General features: G+C 34.9%; 1 protein-coding gene across 1 annotated transcript in view; it reads left to right on the plus strand.

Moving 5' to 3' along the window:
* ADGB (androglobin) overlaps positions 1-17,264 on the plus strand; it is a 123,258-nt gene that overhangs the window by 41,473 nt on the left and 64,521 nt on the right. Inside the window, exons 8-13 of the mRNA XM_056344385.1 lie at positions 1,284-1,486; positions 3,077-3,205; positions 8,892-8,986; positions 11,047-11,221; positions 11,975-12,065; positions 14,798-14,942. Of these exons, the coding sequence (XP_056200360.1) occupies positions 1,284-1,486; positions 3,077-3,205; positions 8,892-8,986; positions 11,047-11,221; positions 11,975-12,065; positions 14,798-14,942 (838 nt within the window). The remainder of the gene's footprint in view (positions 1-1,283; positions 1,487-3,076; positions 3,206-8,891; positions 8,987-11,046; positions 11,222-11,974; positions 12,066-14,797; positions 14,943-17,264) is intronic.

The following is a 17,264-nucleotide window of genomic DNA, read 5'->3' on the forward strand; positions in this document are numbered from 1 at the left end:
TGAATTTGGAAGTAATCAACTTCAGCTGGTATGCTGTTTTCACCTTTTAAATTGGAACAGTTGATATGCTTTTATTTCCAGTCAAAAACAGTGTTTCCAACCTATAATAACATTTTTCTTTTTTCCTGTGTGGTTCAAGTCTGTTTTGTGGTTTTAAAGAATAGACATTCTGATTTTGCAGCTTGTCATTTCATTTATTGAATGAATAACTGGGATACAGGGACTAAATATTCAGACTTTTAAAAATTACACTTTTCTGCCTTTTGGTGTATACATTCTAATGAATACCTAAATAAATAGTTTTGGTTTATATATAATTTATTTAGGTATAATTGTTCTTTATAACAGCATTTCAATATTAAATAAGTTCAGTCAAAGGCTATTTCAGCTCTTATTGCAGCAATTTTTATGTCTCAAGCTACGCTTGCAATTTAAGTTTTTGATATTTTGTGTCTTACAGTAGTTTGTATGTAGCCTATCTAAGTAACCTAAATTTTGGTTTTGTATGTAGCTAGTTTTTCAACTGCAACAGCAAAAACCAGTATTGACAACCCTGGAACTTACTGCAGATATAGTATGTTCTGGAATAAGAAAATGCGAATACCACAGAGTCTTTGCAATAGTAGTATAAGGTGGCTTTAGCTCATTGTACAATCAATTATTTTATTTAAAAAAAAAAAAAAAAAGTTCCATGCAGTAAGCATGCTTGAGGGTTATTCATGGCCCTGAACGATTCATTCAGTTTTAGATGATTTCTGGAATCACTGAGATTCTGTGGAGAAACAGTACGACTGCAGCTGTCGTGTCATATCAAAAGTTGTTGTAGCTAGTGGAATCGGTGGAAGAGGCATGGAAGTACCTGTGCTGAAAAAGTTATGAAAACCTAGTTTGAAAGTACCTTTGGGAAGGTTTTTAATATACAGAGCCAGGATCAAGTTGTAGTTGGTGTAGCTGCAAAGTGGTCTGCCAATTTCCCTGCTGCAACTTTTATCTACTAAAATCTTTAGAAAGGATTCTTTATTTACATGCTTCTCTAACAACTACCTGTTTCTTTATGGGTCTGTCTGTAATCTATTCACAAATTGGCTGACGCACGAAATCAAGCAAGTGTGGTTTATTTGCTAAAATAACCCAGTAACTTTTCTTTGAAGAGTTGGACTGTCAGTTGTAGTATAGTGTTGTCTAAATGAACATCACACTTTCTTTTCTTATTACAAATATCATTCTCATTGACATATATATGTGGTGTTGTAGGGTTTTTTTGTTTGTTTTTTTTTTTTAAGGCCTGGATACCTGGACAAAGTGTGGGGCTTTTTGAAAGAGATTGTGCCAGAATTTAAGTTGACAAATAAGAAAACTCCAGAACTTGATAGTCCTCAGTCAGATACAGAACCTAAAGAGACCGAAGACTCAGAGTTAAAGAATGAAGTTCCGTCTGTGAATAAACAGTCAGATAAACTTGAGAAAGCTGATAAAGCTGGCAAAGGTTTGTAATTTTAGGTAGTGTTATCTTTTTAGGCTAAATGTAAATAAAGTTAGCATAACCTCTGGCTTAGAATTTGTGTATCTTTATTATGCCACAGGCAATGTTTGTTGTCTCACCAAATATGTTGCAATGGTGTAAATTCGAAAAGGTTTTGCTTTAACTGTAGGTCTCATTAGAAGCAGTGCTAGTCTCTTATTTTATGAAAACAGCTTCATTTTATGGCAGAGATTTGTTCAGCTCTGTGTCACAGCTGTTTCTTTAAAGCCTGGTTCCTTGCAGAGACATAACAATCAGAGAGCTTACAGTTTCCCCAAAGGAAACACTACTCTGACCATAAATAAATTAAACATTTCATAATGGATGTTACAAAATGTGATTGCCTACAGAGTCCTAATAAGTACATTCTAATGTCTACCTGCATTTTTATTTATAGCAGCTTTTCTGTTTATGCTACTAGGTATAGGTATTAATTTTCTTCAAGAGCTGCTCATCCTATTTCCATTTAAATGAAAAACCTTAGGTTTAGAAACTTACTTGTTCCAGGGTATTGTTCTCTAGTGTCTGTATTTGAGACTAGTTTTCTTAGTTTTTGTTTTTAACTTGAAGGCATGGATGCAATTTCGCAACACTTCTAATGTCTTTGGAAGGTACAAATCGTATACTAAAATTTCTGTTTTTTCCTTGATTTTCAGAAAAATCCTTTCCTTCCACACTTTGAATCCCAAAGACTATGTCCTAATACCAGAAGTGTTACAAAAATCTTAGGAGAGACCTGGCTGAGGGGGTAGTCTGTCTTCTTAGGAACTCTTGCTCTCATTTTGTGACCTACCCACCAGTATAGTAGATATTTCAGTTTGGAATGGACATGCACAGGGATGCAGCCCCTGGGAACAGCACTGTCATTTGTCTAACAGGGTGCTGTAATTTATTCCCAGAAAACTTTGTAAATTTAATCCTGCTTAAGACATAGAAATTCTGTTAGTAACTGAAACAGCTAAAAATAAGGGAAGCATTATGTTATGATACAGCTCTGTAATCTCCATCTCTGAGGCCACAAGCTCTGTTCAGATGCTTTATTAATGTTTGGGATCTTTTTCATTAGAAATGGATTTTCCTATAGTCTTAAGTTCTAAGGCTTGAAAGAAGGCAGTGATGGTGGGAGACTTTCTTCTTCCATGTCCATTGGGAACTTATGCCTCATCTGTGTTAGATTATTTTTTTTTTCTGAAGTTACTGATGCATAGGAGCAAGGACATGAAGAAAATATTTAACACAGTGCCAGGAATTCAGGAATCCCAAGCATTATATAGGGACATGACAGTTGTGCACTAACGGGAAGGTGGCACCAAAGCCTTCCTGGCCCCTTCTCAGTAAATCTGCATTTACATTTTAAGAGTGTTGGTGTTTTTTTAACTGAATGGTATTAGTTCTTTATTGTATCTCACAGCTCTTCTGAGTTGGAATAGTTTGTTGTTGATTTTTTTTTTTTTAGTTTAGCTAAAATGTCATTGAAGTATTTTACACATATGAGACTTTATGACTGAAAGTTTGTATCTGAGAAAAATATTTAATCTTTATTTTGCTGAATAGAAAAAGCAGAGCAGGGAGAGAATGGAAGGAAGAAAAGCAGAGAAGGAGAAAAAGAAAAAAACAAGTTAACACTGCAATCTTCACGAACGTTGGCAGAAAGCCAGCATTCTCTTAAGGCCTTATCTGAAGGTGAGTCCTATTTTGAAGCTAAAAATACAGACAGGAGATATATATATAAAGCAAAGGGCTTTGCTTTTACTTGGTTTTGAACTTAATTGGGGGAAGGGATTATATATACTGATTTTTTAAAATATTGTAGTTTTTTTACAGGCTGAAGTCATTCTAACCTATTAAAATCTTGTAAATTATATTAAGAATAATATTGCAATAGTTTGTGTTTGATGTCAAAAGGTAAAGTAAATCTATGCAGAATATTTTGAAGTTGCTGGCCAGTCATGTAGGACCAAGATTTTTTCTACTAGTAAACTTTCTGTTAAAAAAAAAAAAAAAAAGCCCAACCTCCCTTCTTCTCTAGTAACTTATCTACTTCATTCAGTAAATTGCAGCTGGAAAAAGCAGAAATGCTTCCTTGTTGAAGGGCAGGGTGACCACAGATATTCATGAGAATTCACTCCACAGTTTGTTTAATAATTTCTTTTCTTCTGGAAACGTAACTTGAATTTATTTTTTTGTATTGATACATTCATGATATCATAAAAATCAAGTTAATTCTTGATTTGTGCATTTCAATTTAATTATTTTAAAAAACCACCAATATATGGTTTAAACAAACCACAAGTGAATAATATGAATAAATTCAACTGATCAGTCAACAAGAAATGTTGTGCTTAGTAGCATAAAATACAGAAAATCTTCATTATTGTGCATTAAGCTGATTTGCTTTTGTGGTTGCTTATATTTGCATATATGCAGCATTTCCATTTGGCTAGCAGTAGGAAACATTTAATAACTAGAATATTATCTAGTTGCAAATCAAGACGTAAGAGTAGGTAGAACATCTGTCTTTGGGGAAATAGCTTCAAAGTAAAAATGTATAACAAGAATGCAATTCATTATGTAAATTGGATTCCTGATTCTTGATTTAAATCCTGATTAAAATTAGTGGTTTAAATAATTTTAATTTATATCAAACAGATATTGCTGTTTGTCATCATATTAATTTGCATTCCTACCTTATATACTATTAAAAGAGTTAAACAGCAATACATTTTAAAATGTATTGCAGGACCATAATTTGCTTTAGTGGTGGTAGTTGTGGAATAGGGAATGAGATGTTCCACGTGAACAGAAGGAACGTGACTAGTACTCAAGCACATCATGGAGAAAAAGCAAAGGCAAAGCAGAAGGATCCAAATGATGAATTCTAGAAACTGTGTGAAATGAGTGAAAGCACATTAAAAATCAGGCAGTGTTTCTGTATGAAAAACTACATGGCATTTTGATCTTTGTTCTGCCATTTAAAGCACAGTTTATGTTGTTTTCTGAAAGAGAGATAGTGGCCTGTGAAGAGGTTATTTAGAAAGGTTATTTAGTTTAGGGCTCAAATACGATGGTCAGAGAACTCTTTCATCCTAGGCTTGAACCAGAAACGAGTTTTGAAAAAGATTGAGGTAGATAGCTAACTAGTAAACTTGATAAGAATTTGAACAGAACTAGATGTGGAGATTATAAAGTCAGAGGCAGTGAGATAATTTAAGATTGTTGGACTGCAAGGGAAAAAACCCAGAACTGCAGTTTTAAATAGTACTGAATTCAACCACATTTTTGTTGTGAGTTTGTAGCCACAGGAGAAGAAGCTTGCAGGCTTTATGAGACACAAGGGCTGGGTTCAAAGTCAGACTTCTGAGGCAGTAGTTGCAAAAAGTTTCCAAATTTTCTTGGGAATGTTGTAACAGTGACTTTACTAAATGCAACAATGTTTTTTTTTCTTTTTTTTTTTTTTTTGTTACCTTTCAAGCCACTTATGAAAAAAATAATCATTTTGAGCACCATAAAAGTATGTATTTCCTTATTGCAATATTTTGCTCTACCTGTTGAGTGTGAGGACTTTGAGGGAATTGTTCTTTCTGTGATAAATGTGAATTATTTCTAAAGAGGTATTTAAGTATTCTTGATATTGTTGATACTTTATTTCTAAAATGACAAAACTTTTTGTATTCATTGCATTGTATAGGCATTACCTTGTTTAGTTTCGTACATATTGACATACCACTTACTTCTAAGTATTTGGAAACTTCTCTTACAGGCTTTTGGTTTTGTGTGGGTTATGATGTTTTGGTGGATTGAGGCTGGCTGGCAGCTAAGCCCCCACCCAGTCACTCACACCCCACCAGTGGGATGGCAGAGAGAATCAGTAGTATTGAACCTCTTGCCCACCTCCAGCATGCTCGCTGGGGTAGCAGAGGAAGAAACAGAAAGATTTAACGCTATGTGAGTGCTGCTCAGCAACAGCTGACACATTTGGATCTGTTACCAACACTGTTTTGGTCACATATCTAAAACACAGCACCACATGGGCTGCTGTGAAGAAAGTTAGCTCCATCCCAACCAGACCCAACACAAATGTATAGATACACTTCTGAATCACTTAAGTACTCAAAGCAATGCCTACTGCACTCCTGAAAGTTACAGGATCCTCAAAATATTGGACCTGTTTCTCTATTCATCCTGTTGCATGGACCCAGCAGAATAAGGAGCCCTTCACCTAGGCAGTCAGGGCTCTTCCTGAGAGCAACCAGCTCTCTGGTCCTGTGGCTTGTCAGCCAGCCAGTCCTTGGGAAGCTTTTGTAGACAATTCAAGTGTTCCTCCTGGCCCATTTTAGCACACAATCTGCAGTTTTCCACTCAGCAGCTTTTCTTCCAATAACTATTTCTCCTTTCATACCTAGGAGTCAGTTTATTCCATAAAAAGTGTTTATGATGATATGATAGGATCTACTTGGGCCCCTTGTCCCTATAAAGAACCACCACTCCACTTTTCATTTATGTTTCTAGAGTAATGATTTTCCTAATAATTTCTGAACTGCTGGAAAGGGAATACTATTCCACTGGAGAGGGCGTTAGCCAGGTATTTGAGCATTTGTTCTACAAGTCAGCCATTTATTTTTGCTAAGTCTCATTGTGCCTTGATATGAGTTTTGTAATTAGAGACAATAGTATTTTCACAATATTATAATATTACACAAGTGTTGGAAGAGTTCTTTTCATTTTCCTTTGCCTATTCAAAAGAGTTTTCACTTAGAAGTAGGGACCAGAGCCTAGCATTTTGTTCCAGCTTTTCAAATGCATATTACCATACTGTAATATTTATGTCAATTCTGAAAAGCACGTACATCGTTTTTCTGAAGAATAGAAAACCACCCTCCAATAGACTAAGCTAATCCATGCCTAACACAACCACAGAGGTTAACATAAGAGCTGCATACATGATAAGAAGGATATTAAAAGCCAACTGAAGTGTTTTGGAAAGTTAAAACTCAGCATCAGCCTGTTTGACAAAAAAATATTTAATAGAAACATTAAGGTACAGTGAGAAAATTCTTTTGTGAGTCTTCAAAACCTATGATTTTTTAAAAAATAAAAACAGTTCAGAACTACTGAAACTAGTAATTTTAATTCCTGGTCTGTCTTTTTAAGTGGCTGAATATATATTTTACATGGATCAATTCAAATGATACTTTCCCTTCTACCAGGGACTGAAACATTTGTTCAGGTTCCGTAGTACTCACTCTCTGTAAATGAATTTGCAAAGCCATGAATGTGAAACATAAGCAGCTACAAGAATTCAGAAATTTTTAGCAAAGCACCATAGAATTCTTAAATCCACATGGGTGGCTATAAATAACGGGCTTTGTTGAATCTGTTTTGTTGTACCATATGTTATAAAATTTTTCATCAAGGCTATCAGTCTTAAGTAGTTTCCCCAGATGCTGATTTCACACTAATCAACAGTACACTTGGTGGCAAATAATTTGCATACATCCTCCTTACTTTTTGTACAGTGGGAAAAGGTCAAGTAATATATTATTTTTTAAAACATACTGGCATATCTAAAAAATCTTTCTAGTATTGTAATAGTATTATTAAAGTGAATATGGTGTGCCTGGTTAATCATTTGCATGCTCTAATAATTTGTTCATTGCTGTTTATTGTCTGTCCTGCAGACATTGTATTTCACAACCCATCTGGACTGAGTGTGACCTCTTTACATTCCACCTGGTATTTGGTTAGATACTTTTATTTGATAAATACTTCTGCAAGCAATGAAACTGATATGTCTTGTGGCAGTACTGTTCTGTAGTGTGTAAGACATCATAGTTACTACTGCCGTATTTGTAACAGATCAGATATGTCAGTAGACACTGAGATTAAACCTAGATTATAGCCTTGCTTTTGAATAAATTGAAACCCACAGCTAACACAAGAGCTGTGGTTGATACAGAAATCGCAAGCGTGCAGTGAGAAATATTAAGAATCCACTGGAAAATAACTCTGATTTACCATCAGCTGATATTTAATTAAGTAATTGAATTTCTGGAAGAGTATTTAAGATTCAGAGATATCTTACTGTTTTAAGAAAAATAATATGACAAATCGTCTAAATAAATGGAGTCTGGTATTTTCCAGCCACTTGTCTGTCTTTCCTTTTCCTTTCTTTTCCCTTTTCTTTCTTTTTTTTTTCTTAATATGCAGATAGCATTGTTTTATTCCATTTCACAGAAAATACCTATTCTTAGAACAACTTCCAGCTGAATACTTACTAAGTGTAGGAAGCAATTATCCTGTATTTGAGGTGGAGCTGAAGAGAACAAAGACAAGACATTGTGGTGAAAAACAGGTGTCACAACCTGTGTACTGAAATCTGCTCTTCATATGCTTTCTTAGATGACTAAGGGAAAACAGAAATAGTCTTCTGTTGGAGCTGTCTTTTAGGTCAAACTGCAGACCTGTGTTTCTAATACTGTCTTTTTTAGATTTCTAGTTTTCCTTTAGCATGAGTGAACTGGCTGTCAGCCAGACAGCTTTGGTTTCTCTTCATTCAGGAATTAACAATGGCTTCTTTCACAGATACAGGTATGAGATGATTGCATGGTTGCCTAGTGCAACAGGTTCCTAGGGGTAACAAAGCGAACATGCCCTTGCTTCTATGCCTTGCCTCTGGCAGAATTAAAAGAAAAAAAGCTCCCATAGGGTGTGGGATAAGAGCTATGGAGTCATACCCTCACGCTTTCTGAGGCAGCCATCATCACCTCCATTCTCCCATCTCCTTGGCAGAAGTATGAGCAACAACCCTGGTTTATAAGCACTTTGTTTCTCAAACTGCTTATCTCAAGCTTCATATCCATGGCAAAAGTGGCCAGAGCACTGGATTTTGATTCTTTTGTTGGCAAGGTTGAATTTTGCTTTCACTGGTGAGCAGCCTTTAGCTAGTACTGACCAGTCGGTGCTTTTTTATTTCATCTACCCAGATGGTGTGTATTGTGTTCTTCATGCTAGTATCTAGTATTTTTAAATTTTGAAAAAAAAAGCAAAATAACGATGTCAAGAGCTACATCTGACCTTTTGCATTTCTAAGTCGTGGTTTCTGTTATTCACTTGTGTAGAAGAAATAAAATATGCAAAGTAGATGACCTAAATAGATTAAGAATTAAAACAATGAGTTTTTTCCATCTATGGCTTCTCTTCTGAGTAGTTTTCAATGAGCTCTTGTTTTCAATGAAATAACAGTCAGTAAAAGAAAAGAATAATAAAAATAAGGCAGAGAAAGCAGAATAATTTAGAGTGAGATACAATAACATTTATTGACTGTTTACAGCTTACCCGGTTCTAAGGTATGTTGATGTTTTCTGTGTAGAGTCTTCTGTGCCAGCCCAGCCCGAAATGGCCGTGTATGCTGCCTGTGTACCACTACACTTGTTTGAAGAGGATATTTTTTCGTTAGGGCAGATGGTAAGGTTCTGTGCTCTGAGAACAGGAAGGCATTACTTATTTTATTATCAGGGAGTTTCATTTGTAGCATCTATGTTGTAAAAAAAATAAAATAAAATTAGTGTCGTGAAGCTGTCGCCAGGTAATAACAACCAGTTAAATTTATCTGTATTCTGAACATGCATTTTCTTGCCACAGCCTGCTCATTTTTTCAGTTTTTTCCACTTTCCTCTGGATCCCAGAAGCTGAAGTCTCCTAGGAGAGACTAGTTTTGGACTAGAAAGTGCATCATGATGAGAGACTTCTAAATGGAAAGCCTAATTATTTTAAGGGCTACTTGAAAAACATGATTTTTTTTAAGACTACAGTTACTGACTTCTCCAATATACATTTTCTGATATGTTTTCTATAAGGAATAGCATGTTTATATCCTTGTATATCATTGGTGTTGCAACTGGTGAAAGCAGCTGGAGAGAGTATAACATCATGCAGCTGGGGAAAAAAACAATGCTTAAATTTCCACTTAGTCACTCACGTTCTGCAGAAAGCTATTAGTAATCCAGAGCAGGCTTTCTTGAGTTGGTTATTAATTAGATCAAATATTTTGTACATTTAAATCATATTTATCGTAATTAGAACATTAAAATTTCAGCTGCCTTTTCAGGAAACTGATAGGCTTCATAGAATAAAGAAATTTACACAAATGGTTTGCAGGTGTTATGCTTACTGCTCGTAATTCTTGCATTTTCTTTTTAGATTTTCTTTAAATTGTGTTATGTATTTTAAGCTGTTTTGAAGACTAGCTTGTTCTCTGTGATTTTATTTTAATTTAATTTAAGTTCTCAAACAATACAGTCTCTTTGCTAATAATAAGTCATCAAAAATCAAACAAAATGGTGACATAGGGATATGTTGTTCCTGCCACTTAACGTCTTGAGTCTCAAACTTGGCTTCAGTGTGTTAGGGTATAAAGATGACTGAAAAAGAGGCATGGCAGACCAAATAGGATGAGGCAGATGAATCTATATGTCTAAACCAGTATTTTAGTAAAAACTGCCAGAAAAACGGAAAAAATCAGAAATTAAACATAGAAGTAAGTGTAGTAGATTTCTTGTGGTTAAAATGGTTTAAAAAACACCATTCCTGTAATATATCTTTATACATTCAGAGGTCAAAGGAGGCTGTTATATTGCTTGTGTACTTTACCATGTTTAATTTGATCCTCTCCTTTCATGTAACTCTTGACAACCACAGCTACATTCTTTGCAGAGTTTGTACAGAACATTAGGAACATTTGACGGAGCAGGAGCAATTAAGAGACTTGCTGATGAGCATGTTAAAGCAATAAGTTATGGGTGGTTTATTTAGCAAATAAAAGGTGTATTTTTAAAATAAAAAGGACGTAGAAATCTTGTAACAGAACTTTCCATAGTGAAAAATGTGAAATACTGGACCATTATTATTTTAATGGGAAGAGCACCACTCAATGTCCACATCTAAAATTGCTCTTAAGTCTGTTGCTAAGGGCTTTGGTACACAGGTCAGCTGCAGTGTCTTCAATGTGTTTTCTTAATTAGCCAGCTTAACTTTAATGATTTATTGGTTCAAAGTGATATTACATTATGGAGATCTCACAAGTTACCTAAAAGACCAGCTGCTTTAAGAATTGCTGCTTTTTAAATTCAGCATGAAGTAAGGACTTTTTTCCATGGAAAAAGTATTTTAAAATATGTTTATTTAAATCAAAATATTGTCACTGTTGGTTTCTTACATCTTCATTCTGCTTCACTTATATGTTCTCTGTAGCACCTAACCCAATATGGTTGTATAAATAAGTTGAAAAAAGTGACAAATCTATTATGAAAAGTAAAATATATGTAAATACTTCTAAGTACTCAATTATACTTATTCTCCTGAATATCAAATTCTAATTAGAATATTTCTGGATAGTCTTGTCAGGCGAACTATTTTTGTTTCATTCATTATCCAAGCAGTTAGATTGTGCATACTGTTCTTCTTTGTCAGAGATGTGTGATTTGAAAGATCTGACCCTACTCAGATTGTCTTTCCATGTTTTGTAGGCTGATTCTTCAGAGAAGCTGAGGCAATATGGGCTTACCCACACATGTAGCCATCCTGTCCTGATCACTAGAACTAGGTCCTGTCCTCTGACAGCACCGCCACAACCACCACCAGTTCCTCGTTGGAAACTTTTCCGTCAGAAAAAGGAAACTGTTGTGACATCTGAGCCCCAAGGTCTGTCTGCTTAAACCTCCAAAATAAAATTGTAATTACATTTTAATTATTATAAACATTTTCAACACCAAACTTAGAACATTAGTTTAATTTCAATGGAACTTCCCTAGGGATTACTTTTTCTCTCCCGCAGCACCCCACCCCAATTTTGTATTACTTGCCCTTAGCCCTATTATTTCTTAAATGCTTTGGGAAGTGTCTTAATTTATCTCCAAAAATCAGTCTACTGGAGAAAATTAAGAGGGATTGCTATCAAAGCAATCATCAGCTCTCTGATGTGAAGCCATGAAAGCTTCTGAACACCTTTTAAACATTTAAAGTATGTAACTAGTCCTGCCACAACTCATAGGGTAAACTTGTTCTAGGGTTTGTCTGTACTGCATAATGGAGTTAAATGCATGATGTGAGATAGCTTGAATATGAAGGCATTGTAGGCATGCTAGCAAAACATACTGGGATAAGAAACAGAGGAAATAAGCAAAGGCAGAATATGCTGCCACAGTTGTTTTGCGCTAATTTGGAAAACCTTATGTGTAGGTTAAACACACTTCTAATACCTTGCAGAATAAGGATCAGAGTATTAAGGACTTTTTCTTTCGTGACCTAGTCACCCCTGTTTGTTATCTTCCTTTCAAGTGTATGCAGTGATATTTGGAGAATTATTTAGGGGTGATGAATCACCTAGGAGAACTATTTGTCAAAATTATACTATTAAATATTTCTTTATATATTTAACAAGCTGCTTTTTTCCAGAGCCTGTGGTAAAGAAGCCTGAAGAACATGTTGAGATCTCTAGACTATTTGTGAATTACAAATCTAATCTTATCACAATACCCACAGACATGTAAGTATTCAATGTAGTTTCAGCATTACCATTGTATTATTAGTCCATTTCACTGTGGAAGTGAGATGGCTTCTGTTTACTGGTGTCACAGGGAAAAACTGCTCAGTTCATGTAGTCTAAAGTACATCAGGATGAGAGTATTGATTTATTGATGTCATGTAATTAATTGGCAGTGAACTGTAAATCTAGGGTCAATATCAGCAGTACAACAGATAAACCACTGTACTAGATGCTTTAAAAAGTTAACCAACACCTACAAAATTCTGAACACCTTTTAATAACTAATCACAAGAATTTCTAATCACGCACACAGAGGCGTACACCTGCAATGATATGCACCCTCCTGGCACAGGGTACAAGCATGCCTTCTTTCAGGAGTGCAGATTCTTCTATGTGCACACACCTCCTGTTGGAGATGCAAGTTGGGGTGCTCAAAGCTTTAAATGCTGCTCCATAAAATCTGCTAATCTACATGCTGGTGAGAAAGGCCACCGGGAGGTGGACGTGCACGCACCTTAGGGGTGGGTTCCTACTTGGCACACCCTGTACAGCCAGTCCCCTCGGTAGATGCTTGCTTCTCAGGGCATCTGACGTTGAAGGACAGAGAGCTCTATCACGCAAAAACACTTGCAAGTTTTTCTACTCAGTGGGCCCTGAATCACAGAATATTCAGTAGGTCGCTTCCACCAGAAATAGGAATGTTCTATGAAGTCTTTCAAATTTTTCCTCAAACTACTGGTCTTTTTCAATTCCTGCACATTAACAAGGAAGTCATTGACTGGCCAGTCAGTACTTTAATGGGCATTAACTATTTGGCATGTAACGATTAATGTTAATGTTTATGAATAAAACGGGCTGTTCTCTGTCCATTATAGTTGTTACAAGAAGCCTGAGAGTGCAGGTGAAGTTCATGCTCAAAACACAACTTTGCATAAATGCCTTTTAAAGACTATTTGGAAGTCTTATAAACCCTTGAAAGCCAGGATCTTTATACAGGGTGTCTTAGAGAGGAAGTTTCAGAAATTGATGTATACATGACCTCTGGACAATATTCAGTATAATACTTGCTCACTGACAAGAAAGAAAGGCTTACCCTTAAGTGTATCAAGGCCTTGTTTGTTTTCCTATGACCCACTGCGTAACAAATTTCTGTCAGGCTTCTGCTTATGATGTAGACATTCAGCAGACAACTGCTAGAATCATTAATCTCTCATTGTGACTGAACTCCTGACAGAGGAAGTATTGAATGTATCATATACCGAATGAGCACCAAAATGTTTGTCATTTTGGAGGATGTTTCTGTTCCTCAGACTGAGTCCAACCATTTGTAAATTATTGGAGGCATGTATATTTTTTAAAGGGTGTACACCTTTTGTTAAGTACATCTCTAAGTAAACTGAATAAATTACATACTTGGCAGCTTCTGAATTTTGACCATCCTGATTTGATGGGTTGATATTAAACTAGTTAGATATTTTTTTTATTTTTAAATAGCAGCATTTGTCCATGGAAGAAATGACCTTTGAATATTCTGGGAATATCATTGTTTTGCTGATACAGTTGCATTTTATTGGTTTTAAATACATTAAATTACTTACTGTTTGTTTTGAAATAGCAGGAGTAGAAATCCATAAAAATGCTCTAGGCAATATCCATTAATAGGTTAGTAAAAGAATCAGAGAATAATAATTAAGATGTTACATTATTTGCATAACAATATATTTTATGTTGTTTTTTCATATGTAATGGGTTGTTTCATGGTCAACTGACCCATTTTGTCAAGAACAGTTTATTTAATGTGCCAAGTTTCCATGGCTATCAGCTAATTTAATGTCTTGTGATTTAATTAACAGGTAGTAACCAAAACTAAATTACAAGTATTAGCATTTCATTAAAGTAATATAGCTGCCCAAATAAGATAAGGGACTTAATACACAGTTGGGACTGAAACTATTTAATCTCTTACCTTTATTCTAATAAAATATGTTGAAACACTCAAAGGCAAGATAATTGTGACTGTTACTGATAAAAATCTTGGTATTTCATTACCTCAATCCTTAAGAAGAGGGCCAGATAACACATGCTTACATTTTTCTGTTGTTTATTGCTGCAGTAGCACAATTATGTTTATGCATGTCTAACTGGCATGTGTGTAACATTGTTTTGATCTTCTCCTAGTTCACTTAACAAGCAGTTACTGATATTTCCATCAGTTTGTACTTCTGCCTCCACTGAAGTCAGCAACAGAGCTTTCTTTTACTACAGCCAGAACAGGCCTTCCACAGGTTTCCTTGGTTATTGTGTGTGTTAGCTTAATGGTAGCTATGGAGACCTGTTTTGAGGGAAAAGAAAAACCTATTCTGACACAAAACTTTTTTTCTCTACCTCCATTTAAGTAGTGCACATTATAATGCCTTTTTTTCGTTTCTGGGGGCCATATAAATTTATTCACTTCTGGTGTTGTCATCCAGTTTTCCTCAGCTGACAGGTTTTCATTTTTTGAGAATCAGTTGGAGGCAACATTTCAGGTCTTTTGAGCATAGGTATGTGTAGAGCCAAGTAATGATAAGGAATATATGCATATATAGATTTTCTGCTGCCCTCTTAATCTGTCAAAATAAAGGAGATGCAAATTATTTTGACAAAATTCTGTTAAGAATAATAGTTATGAAGACTGTCATTTGAAAGTAAATGTATGGATTAAAGTGTTTGATTTTTCTTCTATTATTTAGCCGCTTTCCACAGTCTACCATCAAAAAAGGATTTCATTCTGTATCCTGTCTCCCTCCTGTTACTGAAAGAGATGAAAATGTAAGTGACAGTAATGTGGATATGAATCAAAGTGGGAGACACTCGAATGCAGAAGACTATTTTCAGGTAATAATTTTCCTAATTATTTTTAACTTGACCTATTTTTATATTCCAAAGAACAGTGAAAGGCAAAATAGAAAATACTTAATGCTTAAACACAAGTTTTTAAAGACTTTTCAGTAAGCTTTTTTTCCCCCTGCTATATAAGTAAATCCCCTACCCTTTCCACTTCATAGTTGCATTGATGTGTACTGGGTGGGAAATCTTTCCTAATACTTTTTGGTTTAACCTTATTTTTTTATGAATTATACCTCACATTCTAAATGTCCTATTGCTAACGCTATGAAGTATTTTGGCTTTGCTCTTTAAAATCAATTTGGTGGGAGAATGTTAAGAAGATAGTCAGGTGTTGTTATAAATAAACGTTACCTCATTGATTATTGTTATTCGGCTACAGTGAAGGGTGTACCAAGGCACGTGACTATTTGAAAAATGTAAACTTCATAAACACATGCCTTTTTTTAAGGCATCCTTATTTGGTTCTTAATTGAAAGACTTCAGGCTAGATCTAGAAAAAGAGTTAAGGCTTCAAAGATTAGTTTGCCTGCTCTTAAATTTCACTTTACCTTGTAAGGGATTCCTCAGCCATGAATTAGACCCTCTGGCTTTCTGAGCGATATCATGAGAGCGACGTTCCTCCCGACAGGTTCACTAGATGCAGCACACTGACCATAGATTGCCCAAGCCACCTAAGGAAATGCTAGTTACTAAGTACTAGTCTCCACTGTAATTCTCCAAGACAGATAAGAGGAATCTTACCCAAGTTCAGTAAAACGTTACTAGGATGCCTTTGGGCAGTTCTAACTACTGTGAGGTGGTTTGTTTTTTTTTCCTTTGTTACTGTCCTTGTTTTTAAATTGGTATGTGCATGTGCTACCTAAGTCTGCTTTTACATAAACCTTTAACAAAATGCTCCTTCTAATATTTAAATCTTATATGTTGAACAGAGAAAAATGTGTACTTCTAAAGAGTTTCTGGACAGTACACTATTTCATGCAAAATATTTTGTATAGAGAAATAATTTACAAAATAGAGAAACAGGGACATAAATATTGAAACAAACAAATAGAGCTCCACTGAGTTGACTTTATTTGCTCAATACCTACAAATGAACTCAACGTGGCAGCACCAGTATCTCTTCAATTTCATTCGCATTGCAGCTAACACTGCTCATAAGAACATTTGATAGCATTTCTCTTTTTGACTTTAAAAAAATTGAGGGGGAAAAGCAGTCTACCCAACATACAAATGCATTTAATTAAGTTCTAATCAAAATCTGTGTTCAAATCAATAAACCAGTTCTATTTTGGGGAAGATGTAATTTTAGCTTGTAAATGTTTAGTACAGTTCTCCCTGCTACATTTATTTTCTATCCCAAGCAAAGAGCGATTACTTTTTCCTTATCTGTTACATTTAGTATGATTACAGTACAGAAAATAATTTAAAAGAACCTATAAAATGTATTCATCCATAGTGCTGCATAAAGGAAAAAAGCAAGAAAATCCTTATCTGCACAATCCTGTAGTAAAGATGACCTAATAATTTTAAAATTTCTACTGTCCTTTTCTGGGCAAACAGATAAATCTACTTGGGGATAACATTTGTGGTATTTGGTTGATCTATAGTGACTTCCTGTAGGGCTGCAAGATGTGTTTGAAGATCAAAGACATACTGTTAAGGATAGTATATAATAAGGTATCTTCATGAACAAAGAAAAAGAGAATTTAGTTTGGTAGATTTTGAAGTAAAAGGGAAATAATTTTCTATGTAATTTTTGGAGTGCATATTTATAGGTTCCTCTTCAGAGATGCTCTCATATCATTTTTGTATTTCAGATGTGAAACTCAGTTGTTTTAAACTGTTCTGTATCTATTGTGTATATAGAAAATATGCATGTGTGAATATAGTTATTGTGTATTTATGATTTAAAAATAAGGCAATTCTGTAGTGAAGCAGAATTCTTTGCAATAGAATATATATGTAGCTATTTTGTGTTTTGCATACATTTTATAAACAATAGTTTAATTAGTACTTCATTAATATTTCACCTTTTAAAGTGTTTTTAATAATTGCAGCTTATGAAAATCATTACAAAAGATCTGTAAGTAGCATCTTAAAATATATAATATTTATTGGTTGTATGACTTCAGTCTCTCTAGCTGTACAGATATAGATTTAGTTATTTACAAACTATAGACATTTATGTGCTGTAAGCATAAAAGTAGTTTGGAACATCACTTTGATTTTCTTCCCTAGTCCAAAAGTGTAAAAACCACGTGAATATGGAAAGCTGGTTTGTTGCAGTAGGACACGTGGTCACGGAGAGGC

Source organism: Falco biarmicus, chromosome 6, assembly GCF_023638135.1.
Source record: "Falco biarmicus isolate bFalBia1 chromosome 6, bFalBia1.pri, whole genome shotgun sequence".
Lineage (NCBI taxonomy): Eukaryota > Metazoa > Chordata > Aves > Falconiformes > Falconidae > Falco > Falco biarmicus.